This window comes from Leptonotus elevatus, chromosome 2 (assembly GCF_054856555.1).
Source record: "Leptonotus elevatus isolate MCC_2025b chromosome 2, RoL_Lele_1.0, whole genome shotgun sequence".
Taxonomy (NCBI): Eukaryota; Metazoa; Chordata; class Actinopteri; order Syngnathiformes; family Syngnathidae; genus Leptonotus; species Leptonotus elevatus.
The window spans coordinates 9,357,391-9,373,830 of NC_141240.1; the positions used below are offsets into that span (position 1 = coordinate 9,357,391).

The 16,440-nt window shown below is 39.1% G+C and overlaps 1 protein-coding gene across 2 annotated transcripts in view; it reads right to left on the bottom strand.

The window, feature by feature from the left end:
• LOC147178341 (heparan-sulfate 6-O-sulfotransferase 3-B-like) overlaps positions 1–16,440 on the bottom strand; it is a 19,860-nt gene continuing 3,420 nt past the window's right edge. For both annotated transcript variants that reach the window (XM_086069075.1, XM_086069074.1), the window contains one exon: positions 1–1,233. In XM_086069075.1, the coding sequence (XP_085925201.1) occupies positions 495–1,233 (739 nt within the window). In that variant the 3' untranslated portion in view covers positions 1–494. The remainder of the gene's footprint in view (positions 1,234–16,440) is intronic.

Below are 16,440 nucleotides of genomic sequence, written 5' to 3' on the forward strand. Positions count from 1 at the left end.
GATGCTGTATATATTTATTGACACAATTTCCGCTACGGAATAGCCTTGGTTGCATTTCCTCAGTGGAGGTCAATGAGTAGGAGAAAAGAAAAACTACAGCCAAGTTTGTGCTTTGATTTTCTGACCTAGCCACAAAGTAAGCACAATAATTTAATGGTCAACACAGCGCTAGAACATTACACAGAAGATCCTTAAAGCCCATTTATTGTTCTAAGAATTTTCCAAAACTGCTTCGTCCGATTTTGCAGACGTTGCAATTTTAGCCAAATCTATGAAACATTCTGCTTTGCTCATGAACGTTAAATGCATTTTACAACTGCGGAGTCGAAAATAGCCATAAGAAACAACGCATACAAAATGTTACAAATACATCCATCATAAATATTAAGACACCTTTTCGGCCAGCCAACAAAGGGGATGACAGAATTTGGCAGATTGACAGCAAACAGAGGAGAATGGAACAGCAGTCGGTTTTGGTTCATGTTGTTTCCTCCTCACCATCGCACCACCTGACTGTTATAGTCCTCCGTAGTGGCAAGCACCTTCATGTCCTCCTCCTGCTCGTCCTCTTCCTCGTCTCCTCCTAATCTCAGCAACTCTGCCAGGTAGGTCCTGTGCAGACGTTGCCTCTCCTGCCGCCGCCGCAGACGCTCCTCTTGATGCTGCTTTTGGCGGTTGTACTGATAGCGCTGAAGGAAAAGCTCCTTGGCGTACTCGTAGAGCTCCACGTCGAGGGCGTTCAGCCCCTCGATGCGCCACTGCACTTTCTTGTTGATTCCTACGCTAGCAGCGCGCGTGCTATTGATTTGCGTGAAGGGCCGAATGAAACGCAGGTTGAACGTCCGCTCGAATAAGTGCTGCGTCTTTCGCTGGTACTCTGTCAGGCCGTAGAAGGCCATGTTACGCAGGTTGGCCTTGGCGCTGGCGAGCAGCACGCGGCCTCGTTCCAGCTCGTTCATGGACGACATGTTGTAGCAGCCGACGAGGCTGAGGTCAGCCAGCATGCGCACCTGCCGGTTGTTGGCCAGGTTGGATGGGCAATTCATGAAGTCTGCCAGGGTCACGCCGGTCCAGTCCTCGCCGCTGTAGCAGGCCGGAAGTTCGTCCTGAGTGGGCGGGCGGCCGTCGCACATGTGGAGGGCGGTTTTCCAGGTGGCGCCGCGCTGTACGTGCTTCCACTCACTGAGGTAGCGTGACACGGGGTCACGTAGCATGGTGATGTAGTAGAAATTCCTGCAAGGAAAACAGAAAGTACAAGATGAGGTGTGTGGCTTTCAAGCAACAGTTCCTGATGTTTTTGATGAAAGGCGTCTGTTTGTACTCATTCACTTTAAATCCAGCACAGCAGAGGCGCACAGTTTTTAAACATTGTGGAAGCAGAAATAGGCTCACAGTCTATACAGAAGGTCAAAGCGGGCAAAACAGGCATTTATGAGGACCCGCAAGCAGACCTCCTCTTGCGGATAACGTAAATATAAATTGCTGTGAAGCGGGCACTTGAAGATTAGTTTCAGAAGGTTCGACAGTTGTTGTCATTTTTATGAATGAAACACGACAGTGGTGTCCAAACTCCGTCCTCGAGGGCCGGAGTCCTGCAGGTTTTGGGTGTTTCCCTGCTCCAACACACCTGTTCCAATTAACAGGATTATTATCGGGCTAATGCAGAGCTTGCTTATAAGCTTCAGGTGTGTTGAACGCCACTAAAATACGATGTCATCAACCACCCATATCAGTGCAGCACAGAACCTGTCAGCCTGCGCCTTGATCAAATTCACGAAAATCACTACAGCACCTGCGCCACAACTTAGACCTGGTATCACCTGGTCTAAAGTATCATGCATTTTCTGTCACCAGATTGTTAGGTGCTCCGGCATGTAAAATAAAATGCTTTTGGTTTGGAACGCTGAGCATAGTGCAGTTTGCCAAATTCCCAAACACGGTCAACTAGACTTGACTCTGCACAAAAATTAAGATGCGCCAGTTTTTACACCAAATTCATGTGCGCTGTCTATGAAAATAGTGTGTAGTGTGCTGCGCTGGTCAATTTAAGCACACCACACACTATAACAGCAGAAAGGATTATTACGATTACAGTTTTTTCCATCAGGGCCGCCATGCCCTCTACGCAGAGTACGCATAGTGCGTAGGTGTGGGGCCCCATTTGCCTGTGTATCACTCGTCGCGCATGCATTGGATGTGACATTGCTACATTTGTTTTCATTTAAAGGCATAAAGAACCCATGTATTGTGACTGTGCGAAAACTTGTTTGAACCAGTCTGTGGCGCAACAAAACAAGGTTGGGGTTGGGTCTTTAAGCCATGCAAACTATTATCGTTGCATGAGAAATGCCCCCAAGCTTAGGGCACCCAAAGGGCTGTTTTCCATCATGTGTGAGGTCTTTTACATTTGAAAAAAATGGTTAAGATATTAAATGTTGGTATGCGTATAGCTGGCTTTAGATTATTACAGTACCCTCTTCCTCAACATACCATTGTTTTTGTTTAGTTGATCAGTGAATTGGGTACAAGCATTAGCTGCATTTGAGAGATACATACTGTATGTACAGTACAGTATATGAGTTCTTCTTAGGGATGCACCACAATGACATTTTTGGGCCAAAACCGATAACCGAAAATGAGAAACGCTTGGCCGAAAACCGAAACGCCGAATAAATAAATAAATGAATTTAATTTATCAAAATAAAAAACAAAGTTTATTATCACTCAGATTCACCATTAGCTACAGTCCACATTTTTAACACATATTACTACAGTCATGATTAAGAAATAAATGAGGTGAAGCTTTACTTTTGTGAACTTTTTCGAGTGTCATCACTCGTCAACCTCAATTGATTTGGGTCGCTGCTGATAACGCAGCTCTCGTCTCGGTCATGTGAAATAAATTCATTTATCATGTAAAGGAACTGGGCGCCGTGTTGCTTATTCAACGGAGGCTTTATTTGCATTTCAGCAGCAAACAATTTGCTACGACACTTCAGTTGCAGAATAAGAAGTTCGATCGCTGTAAGCTAGCGCGGAGCTTCTACACGCACACACTTGCCTTTGTGTTGTCTTCCGCGACCTCTTCTCTCGCTAGCGCACACACCATACGGAGATCACGATACTGCTTTCCGCTAACACTTTGTGCCGTTGCCATTATTCCTCGCCTCTGAATTGAGATAGCATCGACCAGGTTAGCCTCAAGACGCTAGCTTTCGGCTACTGCTCATAAATTAATATTGAGGCGGAACGCTCACCCCGGCGTTTAATTCATACATATGCTTGCTTGCTCTGTGTAAGGGTCAAGGCCGAAAAATCATACTGGATGCCCATGATCTTCCCGCCCCTTATACGGCACTGCGCCGCCAACAAGAATGCTTACTGTAAGGGAAATCACAGAAAGGACTCAACAATACTTCCAGAAAACATTGTGGGTGAACACAATCCACCGTGCCAGCCGCCGTTGCCTGATGAAACTCGACAGTACAAAGAAGAAGCCATTTCTAAAGCAGACCAAGAAGCGCAGGCGTTTCTCTGGTCCAGGGTCATTTAAAATAGAGTGTGGCAAAGTGGAAACCTGTTTTGTGGTCAGACGAATCACGATTGGAAGTTCTTTGTGGAAAACTGGGGCGCTTTACCATACTGACTAAAGTGGACAAGGACAACCCAAGTTGTTATCAGCACTCAGTTGATAAGCCCGCATCTGTGATGGTAAAGGGTTGCATGAGTGCGTGTGGCATGGGCAGCTTCCACATCTGGAAAGGCATCGTCAATGCAGAAAGGTATATTCAGATTGGAGAACAACATATGCTCCCATCCAAGCATCATCACTTTCAGAGAAGATCTTGCATTTCTCAACACCATAATGCCAGACCACATGCAGCACCAATTACAACATCAAGGCTGCGTAGGAAAAGGATGCGGGTATTGAAATGGCCAGCCTGCAGTCCACTTCTTTTACTTCTAGAGCACATTTGGTGCATCATAAAGGGGAAGGTGCAAGAAAGAAAGCCCAAGACAGTTGAACAGTTGGAGAGACGCGTGTTAGACAAGAATGGGACAGCGTTCCTATTTCGAAACTTGAGAAACTTGTCTCCTCGATCCCCAGACGTTTGCAGACTGTTGTAAGAAGAAGAGGGGATGCCTCACAGTGGTGAAAATGGCCGTGTCCCAACTTTTTGGAGATTTGTTGACACCATGGAATTTAAAATCAACATAGTTTCCCCTTAAAATGATACATTTTCTCAGTTTAAACTTTCGACCTGTTCTCTATGTTCTATTCTGAATAAAATAATAAAATTTGGCACTTCCACATAATTGCATTCAGTTTTTATTCACAATTTTTATAGTGTCCCAACTTTTTGGGAATTGGGTTTGTAAATTATATCACATGTTCAAATGCAAGTTTAGGACAGGAGCTTATTTGAAAGAGCTTATGCCAGTGAAACATTGATGGAGAGAGAGTGAGTGCTTATTCGGTTAGTCTAGTCTCTTATATAGCGCACACAACAAGTGTTGCTGCTTTCAGATTTTACTGCATTAAAAGATCTCTTTCTCTGAACAAGTGCCTCTTGTTTTCCATTTCTTTCTATTGGGTTCAGTTGAACAAAGGACATAGCTTGTTTTATGAGAATATGTTCTTTCCTGTGAAAGGTTTTTTTTAAAGGCCTCAAGACAAAGGTCTTGAGCCCTCTTTTAATTTTTTTTAAAGGGCTACTAATTTTTTATTTGTATTATTATTATTTTTTGCTAGATTTTATGTTTTTTTCATAGTTTTATTTACTGTAATTTGTTTGAACTTTTCCCTGTAGCACTTTAAGTTCCCTTTTGAAATGTAAAGTGCATTGCAAAATTAAATGTATTATTATTATTATTATTCCTTTCAGTCAAGCACCATCGTCAAAGTATGCAAATGGTGAACTAACTGAACCACATCCCAGGGGTCAGATGCATTTTATTTATTTAATTATTTATTTCTTTATTGCATATTTTGAAAACATACAGTGACATTCATTCGGAATTGATACAAAACATAGCTAGTCATTATAAGTTAAATTGACTGAAGTCTAGCCCAGGCTCCAAGATGCACCTTGCCCAATGTCAGCACAAATTGCTGTAAAAATGTCAAAATGTTATTGGAGATGGCAAACATGCTTCAAATGTCTGCAGTTAAAGAGTGTGGTACGTGAGTGCATGAAGGGGTTGAGGACTAACGCAATATCAAAAAAATTGTGTTTCTGAGGGCTTGGTAATGAAGTTGGGTTGCCACTGCAGGTTGTTTGTCATTTCCTTCAGCTGATCACGCAATCTACCTCCTCCACAGTACATCTCTGCAAAAGATGAACTCTGCAAGGCTATATCGTTTTTGAACTCAGCCTCCATTATTCAGTTGAGTTGAGTGATTACCAAAGCGCAGCTTTGCAAGGAGTCAGCGCGCAGTATTTTTTCCAAACAACATACTTAAAAAGGAAATTGAAATTGTACACAAAGATCGGGTGACCTTATGGTTATCACTGGCAGAAACCAAAAGAAAGGTTGCACATGTCATACTGCAGATTACCTCTTGTGAGTTTTCAGGCAACAGCAAAACAAAGTACTTCACATTTAGAGACATTGTGAGGAGGAAAAAAAAAAAACACCCATTGGAAAGCTTGACTAGTCTCTTTCCAGCACATGATGTACTTCCTTGTAAAGATACAAATCACAATGTGGCCGACAGCCAAAAACAAAACACATAATTAAATATTGACACTTTTTCTTCATTCCCAAAAATTCTTTCTGTAAGATATTTATGCCTGCCGCATTTGTAAATCTTGTTTTGATAAAATGTCTCCAATTTACGTAATGTCAAACAGAAACAGAATCTAGAAATCAAATGCCATATGCTCAGCTGTATACAGCACTCACCTGGCCCATGGGTGCAAGGGCAAATTTTAATGAGATTGATGGGTGTTGTAAGAGGTGTTAATTTATTATAAAATATTAATATCATTAAAATATGTATACTTAATGTTGTTTTTTTATTGTGATTGTAGTTTTGAGTGGTGCAGAGCTGAACTCTATCATACTAAGAGTGGTGATATTACCCTATTTGATTACCTTTCCTGTCAAGGTAAAATTTGGGAAACAGCTTTTAGTTTGTGCATAGAGGGTACACGATGATGGTCGCAAATGCTTTATATACAGTAGAAACCAATAATAGTCAAGGCAAAGTGAATTATGGACTATGCTAATACGGACACACACACACAAATGCGCGCACACTGCTGGAGAAGAGTTTAGGCTTCTCCTCCTTGTGCTAATATCAGCTATCTAAAGATGATGACCACAATCCAACTGGATCAATAAAGAACCATGCAATACTGCCCTGACACTTTCATCTTCACCTATTGATAGTACCAAATGTCACTAAGTTCTCCATTTTTTGCACAAGGGATAAAGGCTGGGTCAAACGATGATGGTCAATAACAATTGATGTTTTATGAGGCCTTCTTTTGTTGCCTTTTTATTTGCGGCACAATGACTGGCAGAAAATAAATATTTACATGAATCTTGGTTCTGTCCACTGCACATTCTTAATCTTAACAATCGCAGTCTCTCCCATCTTGTGCTCCAGCCTGGCATATTCCTCTTCACATTGCAGCTCACTGCTCATAGGCCCGGTGAAGAAAATGCTCTGTGAGGTGCCTGATTGATCAGTCATCTTATGAGCTTTAAATGTGTAGACTGCGGCTTTAATAACTTGATCATCGAGTTGCAAAATTCCTAGCTGTTATCACACGCAACACGGCACTGATGGCAGAAATGCAATGAAAGGTTTTACCTGTAATTAACTTGTTATGCAGTGGCGCCTTGAGGTTTGAGCGACCCGACTTACGACTTTTCGCTTTGACTTTCAAGCACATACTTGAGATACGAGCGCTACATGGTGGGGATTTCAGATATAATTAGTAAATATTCAAAAAGCTGCTTCATGCGGTTTAGTTAGGAATAGCAATTGTTGTGTTACCCATCAACGGTTCACTGCAGTTACAATTAACAGTTGTGACATTATTTAACTCATTCACTGCCATTGACAGCTATAGACGTCAAAAATTCAATTTTAACGATTTTTATTAGTTTAACAGTATTTTTCCATTTTTGTTAACAAGAGTATGAAAACCTATATATTTTTTTATACATTTACAACAGATATAAAATTTGTGATTAATTGTGAGGTAACTAGTGAAGTCATGCGATTAATAATGATTACAAATTTTAATCACCTGATGCCCCTAATTTTGAATAACCTTTTCTTTAAAAAGTAATTTTTATTTTTTATTTTTTATTTTTAATGGGGTTTTTTAAGGAAAAATTTATAAAAAATTAGGGGCGTCTGCGATTATAATTTTTAAACAATTAATTGCATGACCTCACTAGTTAACTCACAATTAATCACACATTTTATAGCTGTTCTAATACAAAAAAAATGTCTAGGTTTTTATACTTTTGTTAACAAAAGTGGGAAAAAATGTTAAACTAGAAATAGTTAAAAATGATTTTTTTACGTTTATAGCCGTCAATGGCAGTGAATGAGTTAATGTGCTATTTTGTGCCTCCAGCACTTCATAAAGCAGCCTGGCCCACCAGGAATTCACCCGGTTCTCCAGATTAGCCACGGCCTTGCACTCAAGTGTTAGTTTTTTGTTTTTTGTTTTTAAATACTGCATGGACGTTCAAAGAGATGACACATGGATGGAAAAGAAGTGAAAAATGTTTGAAGACATAATGGGAAAAAAACCATCAGTCAACACATTCTGCACCGGTAAGTGAGAGAAGAAAGCATGCTGGCTCAACAACATGTTTTCTAAGCCAAGAGAGACTAAATGAAAAGCTTTTCTGAGCTTGACTTCACAAAACAGTGCCTCACTGAAGTCAATGCAAAAGTCTGAAGTACACAATTGGAGAGTAACGGTATACATGACATGTACAGGCATTACGTGTTCAGGATGTATTCCCTTACATTTACGAAAAACTAAAACGTCAAATTACAGGTAGGCTACATTTATTAAAAATGGCCAATTGTTGCTAGATTACAATTTCCATGTGGACAGACTGATACCACCGGCCCGGTTGTTTATTTGAGCCCTCAAGCGCAACAATTGGATAAATTGTCATAATACGCAGGGCATAGGCAAACTAGGCGGTCGCCTAGGGTGCCATCTAGTAGAGAGGGGGCCAAATTGCAGGGCAAAAACAAAACAAAAAGATAAAAAATATTTTCCCCCCTCAGGTTTTCTAAAATAAAATATGTAAATGACCCTGCTATTATTTTAGTTTTTGCATTTTTGTATTGCCGAATTGCGTTGTTTTATTGTTCTATTATCATATTTATTTTGAAGGATACAGGAAAAGGTCATAAACCGGTAGGAAATGACGAAAGTAACCGACGTACTGCCATAAGTGCCATTAGTAGCGCCGTCTTCCAAGTGCAGAGAAGACGTGTGCGCGCCACAGGAAATCTGAGAAAACTGAAGTTTAAAACGAATTCAGTGAACGATTCTTTAGCACCTGGCTGAGAAGGGAACGAGGTTCGTATTGGAGCAATGTTTCATTGTTTAACTAACGTTGCTATATTTCATGTTCATTGTGTAATTTACTGCATAGTAAACGTTACCGATTTCGTTCACTGGAGTGTGCTAACGCTCGTTGGTAAATATTTAGCGATGCTATTCCTCAAGATTCCGTTTTATTGACTAAGGATCTGTATTTTCGTATGGTTTATTTTTGTTTTAGGGTATTTATAAAGGCAACAAGTAAGGTTAAAATGTTTATTTACAATATAAATTGTACTCAGGAGATTGTCAAGGCTATAAAAGGTAATAATTTAAGGCAATTCATTTATAGTATATGCTAGGGTGACCAAATGTGCCCTCTTTAGACAGGACTGTCCATGTTCTTACGTCCTGTTGGGGCATGAAAATGTCCGGTTGGCAGTGGGTGTCTAATAGGAGGTGAAGTACACTGTGTAACTGCGACTGGTACCACAATTTCAAGACCGGGGCAAATGTCCTTTTTTTTTGGAAATGGGAATATGGTCACCCAAGTATATGTCTTAAATACGGTAAAAGGATACACAAAACATACCGTTTGAGTTATTAATGGCAATTTTTGTTTATTTGTATTGTAGCTCTTACAGTGCGTTCACACAAAGGAAGGTTTAGTAAAAGTTGTGAACCATCAGTTGGAGACACCACCTTTATTTCATCCGAGGATGCTACAAAATGTTATAGGGCATATATATTTTATTTATTTTACATTATTACATTGCATTATTTATATATGTTATATTATACAGCATATATATTTTATATAATAATAATTTTTTCATGACTTCTAGTCCAAATAAATATGAGATCATGACCTGGCACCCTGAATCTGACCTGCTGCTGCTGTTTACAGTGAAAGGTAGGGGGAGGGGTGGCACATCATCTCAGCGTGTTAGCGCTATTGATAGATGGATGGCTCGCTTATGTTGTTGTCTAATGTCTATACATCAAAAAACCTTTACAATGAAAAGGTCCAAGCCCTCAGGTACTGCATTAAGAAAGCGGTGAAAGAAGGAGGAGGAGAAACGGACCCAGGGTAGAGGCATGTATGTCACTCAATCAGAATTGTCTCTAAAAATAAATTTCCCGTCAATTGTTAACAAAATGGGCGTCCGTCATTGACCTCATTATTTTTATTACTTTTTATATGTATCTTACACAAATATATTGTACATAATTTGAAAACATTTTGTAGTTAATAATGTCAGGACAAATTGCACTAAACAGTTGTATTGCACTGTACTTATGCTATTTATTTGTATTACTTGTAGTGGTCTGGGGGGTGGGGGGGCTACTATGTAGCCTACGGCAGAGCTAGTTGGTAGCCCGCTGCACCGGCGCTAACATAAGTCAAATGTTACTCTTCTACCATAAACCACCTACAGATTTACTAGTTAAACATAATAATAGCAATAAAATTGGCTAAACTTGTCACTAGGATAAAAGTGTTTTTTCGCAGTGGACGACGTTATCACATATCGTCATCCTCAACGTTTCATAGTTATGGTTGTGTGTGTGTGCGCGCACGCTCATCCATCCATCCAAATGAGGTGTGGCGTTCAGGGACAGCCTAGACCAGACAAATATATATTGTAGCGATATTTAATTTATTTTGTCTTCATTATCATATTTAGTATTGGGGTAATCCAAAAATAATTTAAAATAGTCAAGTTACATTACTTTTATATTGCACTCTTAAAGGAGAATTGTTGAACCAATTTAAGATTACAAATTGAACTGTTGACCAACTTAAAAAATTTACTTCAATCGGTAACACTCAAATGAATTAAGTTAGTCCAAAGTGAATATATTAAGTTTAATTAATTATGAGTTCATTAAACTTAATATATTCATCTGAATTAATTTAATCCGAAGTGACTCCAATCCAAAGTATTAAGTTTAATGAAAGTATCATTAATTAAACCTAATATATTCACTTTGGACTAACTTAATTCAATCATGTGTTACCGATTGAAATGAATTTTTTAAGTTGGTCAACAGTTCAATTTGTAATCTTAAACCGGTTCAACAATTCTCTTTTTAGAATGTATGGTATTTGGATATGTATTTGGTATTTGGTCTATTTTTAACTAGTTACTAGTAACTGTATCAGAATATATCGACCAGTCAACACTGCACACGACAAACGTTACTTTTATGACAACAATAAATACAGCAAAAGTAATACGAGTAATTAATCAAATCTGCATATCTAATCATACAGTTTGTTCGCTGAACAAAAGATGATCTTGGAAGTATATCAAAGCAGCCTGCATGCTGCTCTCCACTCAAACAAACAAACAAAACCGCTTTCCTCATCTGAAAAATGATTTAGGCTATTTAATATTTAAATATTTATTCGATTCCTTATAAAGTGTTTAATATTTCATAAGGCGTTGGTGATAGGGTTACACAATGCACCGGCCTTTCCTTCTGCCACATTTACCTTCCCTCTCACTATGTGGACTGCCTTTAAAAGGGAGCAAAGGCAACGAACAGCAAATGATCAATATTTGCCTTGTTAATTAATTCACTCACCATTGCATCGAGGACACCACGCAAGTCACACTAAAAGCCTTGACTGAAACTCATCCCGCGTATCCTCTTCAAACGGAAAGTGCAATGTGGTGCTTCATGTGATCTTTATTTCAATTTATCAAACACGCTCTTTCTGCCTGCCGCAATGGGAGAGGTGACTTGTAAAGACAAGATGTAGATTGCACATAACTCCGGGTGTTGATTAGCACTATCACACTTAGAGCAAACCCGTTCAAGATGTTTGCGCAAAGTCGTCTCCGGGGGGGAGAATTATCGGCAGACGTGACAAAAACAAACACTTTGTTTACTACAATTTGCTCTCTCCGGTAACAAGAGGAATTTGACAAAGATCCTACTTGAAATAGATAGAATATTTATATTATATTAAATCATTTATTAGGGAAAAAACACAAGGATGGGGAGAATATGCAAACTCCTCAAAGGAAGACCAGAGCCCAGGTCCAAAACCCCCTAACCTCAGCACTGTAATGAAAATGCAATAACCCCTCATCCACCATGCCACTGTAACTTCAAAATATTCTTTAAAGATAGTCAAAATATGTAAATACTTTTGACTATTTCAACAGGGAAGCTACTGAGCCTTTTTGAAGGTCAGAAAGACATTTAATTCTGTCTTTGGGTGGCGCCGTGCCTCACGGGACCTCACTTCAGCGAGGAGCAAATAATCAGCATGTGTTCCTTATCTTTGACTTACAATTAAAAACGGACCACACTTGATAGAAGAAGAATGTGAGAAGAAAACGATGGGAGGAAAAAAGGTACTTTGCTGAAGGATACATTTGCACTCAAGAGACGCATCGTCACTTGTTGACAATAGAAGCGCAGAGTGTTTTGTTGTTTTGACATTTTACAGAGGTGAACTTTTTACACTGCGTGAGAAGATTTCATACTTTAGTCAGATGTGTGAGGTGTTTTTATGTTTTGTGTTATTGTATCTTAGTTCATCTAAAAATAAAAATGTCTTATAATTCACCTGTAGATGATGGATGTCGTGATTATGGAAAAGAACATGCCGAATGTTGGGGGGGGGGGGGGGGGGGTTGTATTCCTTGCATTCCCAGAGTGACTGTTTTTAACACACATGAGATGCATAGCATTCAGGAAATCTACACTCACATCACCCTGGCTTATGTAGCTTTAGAGTCTTAGCCTTAACCTTTGCTTCACATCTTAATCTTGCTTCCGTGTGAGGTGTCTGCCTAGATGTCCTCCATGTCTATATAGTGTAGATATAGGAAGAAGAAATGGGATTCTGGAGTCAGTAAAGGTCACTCCAGCCTACGCGAATAAAGGGATTTCTGAAAGGCTGCTGGAAGGAGGTGCATTTTGTGCTTCAGTGTGAAAATGCATCATTACTGTAGCCCATCATTGTATATATCTCACATTACAGTACCGTAGCAGAATACATTGCTTCCAAAAGTTAGTAAAAATAATATTCAAACAAAGACAGTGAACTTCAATCTATGTAACTGGATTTGTGAATTAATCTCCCCCTTCTTCCTCCCATGTATAATCAAATCTGATTTTGAGTGCCCCTAATCCCCCTAAGGAGTGTGGAGATTACCAAGATCCTCTGAATATCTTATATTTCTCACAACGACTCAAGACCTGGCTCAGTGTCACAATGTCCGATGGGTATGTTTTACGTGAGCTTTAACTATCATTTAAAAAATTTAAAAATAATAAAAACATTAAACTCACCCCACATCCTACTTCACCCCCCCACCCCCATTTTTTTTATATATATAATTGGAACACAACAACCTTACACAAATCTTTGCAGAACCTCAGAAATAATGATGAGTTACAATAGAATGTCTTTTGCTCACAACAACAACAAAAATGCTAACATAATAATGGCTTCCATTACCAACAATAAACAGATTCAAACTTTTCTTCAAGATTAGTAATGGGAATAAAATAAACCCAAATTATTAAGAATTATCAATGCTTGGGATATATTGATGATTAATCACATCACAATAGACCAGTCTTGCTCAATTCATGTGTATCTCATTCCAGGAAGAAGAAAATATTTTGCATCTCCGTAACCTGGCGATTCAATTCGTATCACAATTCATAGGTCACGATTCGATTCGATGCCGATTAATCCCGATACGAATCTATAAATTGATTATTGCGATTTTTTTTAAACTCAAACTCAGTAAACTTGTACATGTACACTGTAAGATTTGTATGAAAATGTATTTATTTATCTGAAAATTCAGGCTTATGACAGAGCCACTGCAAACAGGTTTGAACAGCACTGAATTAAAATAATAAGGCTTAATGTTCCATTAATTTAACATTCTTCCATGCATAATATGTGAATCCTAACCCTAAGTAAGACGTTTTGTTGAATATTCCCACAAAAAATGGATGTTTAAAAATCGATTCGGCCGCATATCGAATCGATTCGAGTATTGCGCGCTGTAATATCGCGATATATTTTGCAGAATCAATTTTTTCTAACACCCCTATCCGCAACTCTCCGTCACAATTGTGGTATAATTTGTCTATATTATTGTTTTTCCGTACACCTCTGCAGAGGAGTTAATTTATCTTGCACACTCTCTGACAATGACAGCACCACTGCCACCTACTATAATGGATGTGCAATTACACTTTTATGTTCTAGTATGTTAAAAAAAAACATGTTCCCAGGAATATGCTTTTTTTTGTTACATTTTAGAAAAAAGTGTAATTGCACATGCACTACAGTAGATGGCAGTGACACTCATTGTCAGAGTGTGCTCAAGGAGTATTAGTGCTAAGGTTTTTTTTGTTTTGTTTTTTTGCACCGAGCATGGGCACATACAACCTAGAGCGAGAGATATGAAGTATAGTGAACAAACGCTTAACAGGGATGAAAAGAAAGTCGGAGAGAGACAAAAATATGTTAATAAAGTTATTCCTTGTGCAACTTTATCTATATTCCTTGCTTTTTTGTTTTTCTTTGATGTAAATAAGGATACAATATTATGCAGATGTATACAGTACTTACAACAAAATTTTAGACCAATCACTATAACAGCGGAGAGTTGTGGGGGTGCGAAATGTTTTCCTTGGGGGCGTAACGGAAAAGAATTGGGAAGCACAGAATTAGTTTTATGGGAAAACAAGCTACATTCACACAGCGCAAATCCTCCGGGCAACATCTGTGCTTTTCAATACTGCATGCATCAAAATAGGAATTTATAACTTTCAGAGAGAAAGCGTCTGCCACGCCATTGAAATGTATAAGAAGATCAGTTCTAATTATGTGACTGTCAATTTCCCCCATCAAGGATATGGTATGGTGGCCCTGAAGTACAAAACACAACAACTAAACACGACAGCAAATAAATATTTTATTTTTATTTTATTTTTATTTAACACAAAAGCATCTAAAATACCATCACAAGTCCAGAAAAAAATGAGTTGTTATTAGTGTGAAGAGACACGCAATGCAGCTGCAGGACCTCTCGGAAGTGCCTAAAATAAACTGTGGTGTCGGGTACTGTACACCTATCTACCCACAAAAGGTGACTAATCACAGCATATGATGTGCACTCTCTCCGAAGCAGCGGTGAGTAAGAATTGAACTCAAATGTCTATGTTTCAAAAGACAGAGCTATAAAGTGCAAAATGTGCTATCTTGAGGAGTTTGTGGCAAGCAGGAACTGTCATCAGTTAACCAGTCCGTTTCCACTCATGAAATCATTAAATTAGTCACTTTTATGGAAACAACATGTAAAACAAAGATGATTAATTTGAGTTTATTTAATTATTTAATTTGCTCCTAAAAGTGTATTCCCACCAACATAACTGTTGCTTAGACAAAATTATTGAGACACGCCTTGCAATCAAGCAATCATCCATCAAGGGGCGGGGCTAAGTATGGAATCACTTAAACGGCAAGTCAACCCATAAATGTTCTTGACAATATGCCACGGAGGAGGCGGGACTTCCGACTTCCGTATGTCATACACCTACGCTGTTTCCGGTTACTGTTTGTGACATAAAGGCCGCGTCCCAATACTTGCACTTCAACCCTTGTGCCTGTTGAGTGTGTAGTGTGTCTGTCTATGAAGAATTTCAGAGAACTAAGACACCCAACACACTCGCACCCATCAACGGGAACGTGCAATTGAGGGGCACAAGGGTGGAAGTGCGAGTATTGGGACACAGCCTAAATGTCGCAACAGTAACCGGAGACAGCGTAGGTGTGTGACTTACGGAAGTCGGAAGTCCGTGGCATGTACCCCATAGTTAGTCAAAACACGGGATACTGATTCATATTGTGTTTGTGGAATATGAATAAAGCAGCAAAATCAAGGAAATGGCCACCCCCTGAGATGGACAAAAACGGGTGTATTTTGCTGCTTAACTTGCATTCCGCAAACACAATATTAATCAGAATGCTGTATTTGGACTATAAGGGGCAAATACAACATAATACTGTAAAGTTAAAAAAATGGGTTAACTTACTCTTTAAGGGCCCTGACCTCAAGCCCATCAAAATCCTTTAGGATAAACTACATCGGAGATTGTGAGATTACGCTAGTGTATTTTAAGTACAATGTCAAATATAGCCAGTGCACAGTACAATTATAATAAGGGGTGAACGAGCCCTTGAGCGCTATCTAGTGGTGAACTAATAATTAATTCCTTTATAAAAAAAACTATTCTTTATGTCAGTAGTATGCAAAAAAAATATGTTGCATCACATAAACGTATTTTTTTATATATAAAGCCTACAATCCTGAGTCTAGTAATCACTAATTATATTACATGGCTGTAGTCTCACCTTGCGAGAGCTCCCATATTACGCTGCCATCTTCCTGCTACAGATGCCCAAAGGACAACTTCCCGAATGTAGTTATGCTGCATTCGGGGATGGTCGGAAGTCTGACCTTTCCGACTTCAAACCAGGAAGTGTGTACCGGAACGCCCCCTTAAACTCGGAAATTTCACTTGTGAAGTCGGGGGGAAAAAAGTACCCCGACTTCACCGACGGACTACAATGTAACGTCACTCTACAATGGTGACCCCTTTGGAAACAGCCCGTGCTTTCTTCATTCATAAATATTTTATTTAACGTCACGTAACACAACATGCGTGACAGTATGCCGCTATCTCCCTGCATGAAATTATACGATTAACTACTGAACTGTGTGAAATAAGATAAAAACAATAAATGAAGCAAAATTGTGTGAAGGCAAGTTTGCTGGAGGTAAAAATGTGTTTTGATAAATAAATAAATAAAACTATTTATTACTATCCGCCATTTTGGTTGTTTACTTTAGCTTCA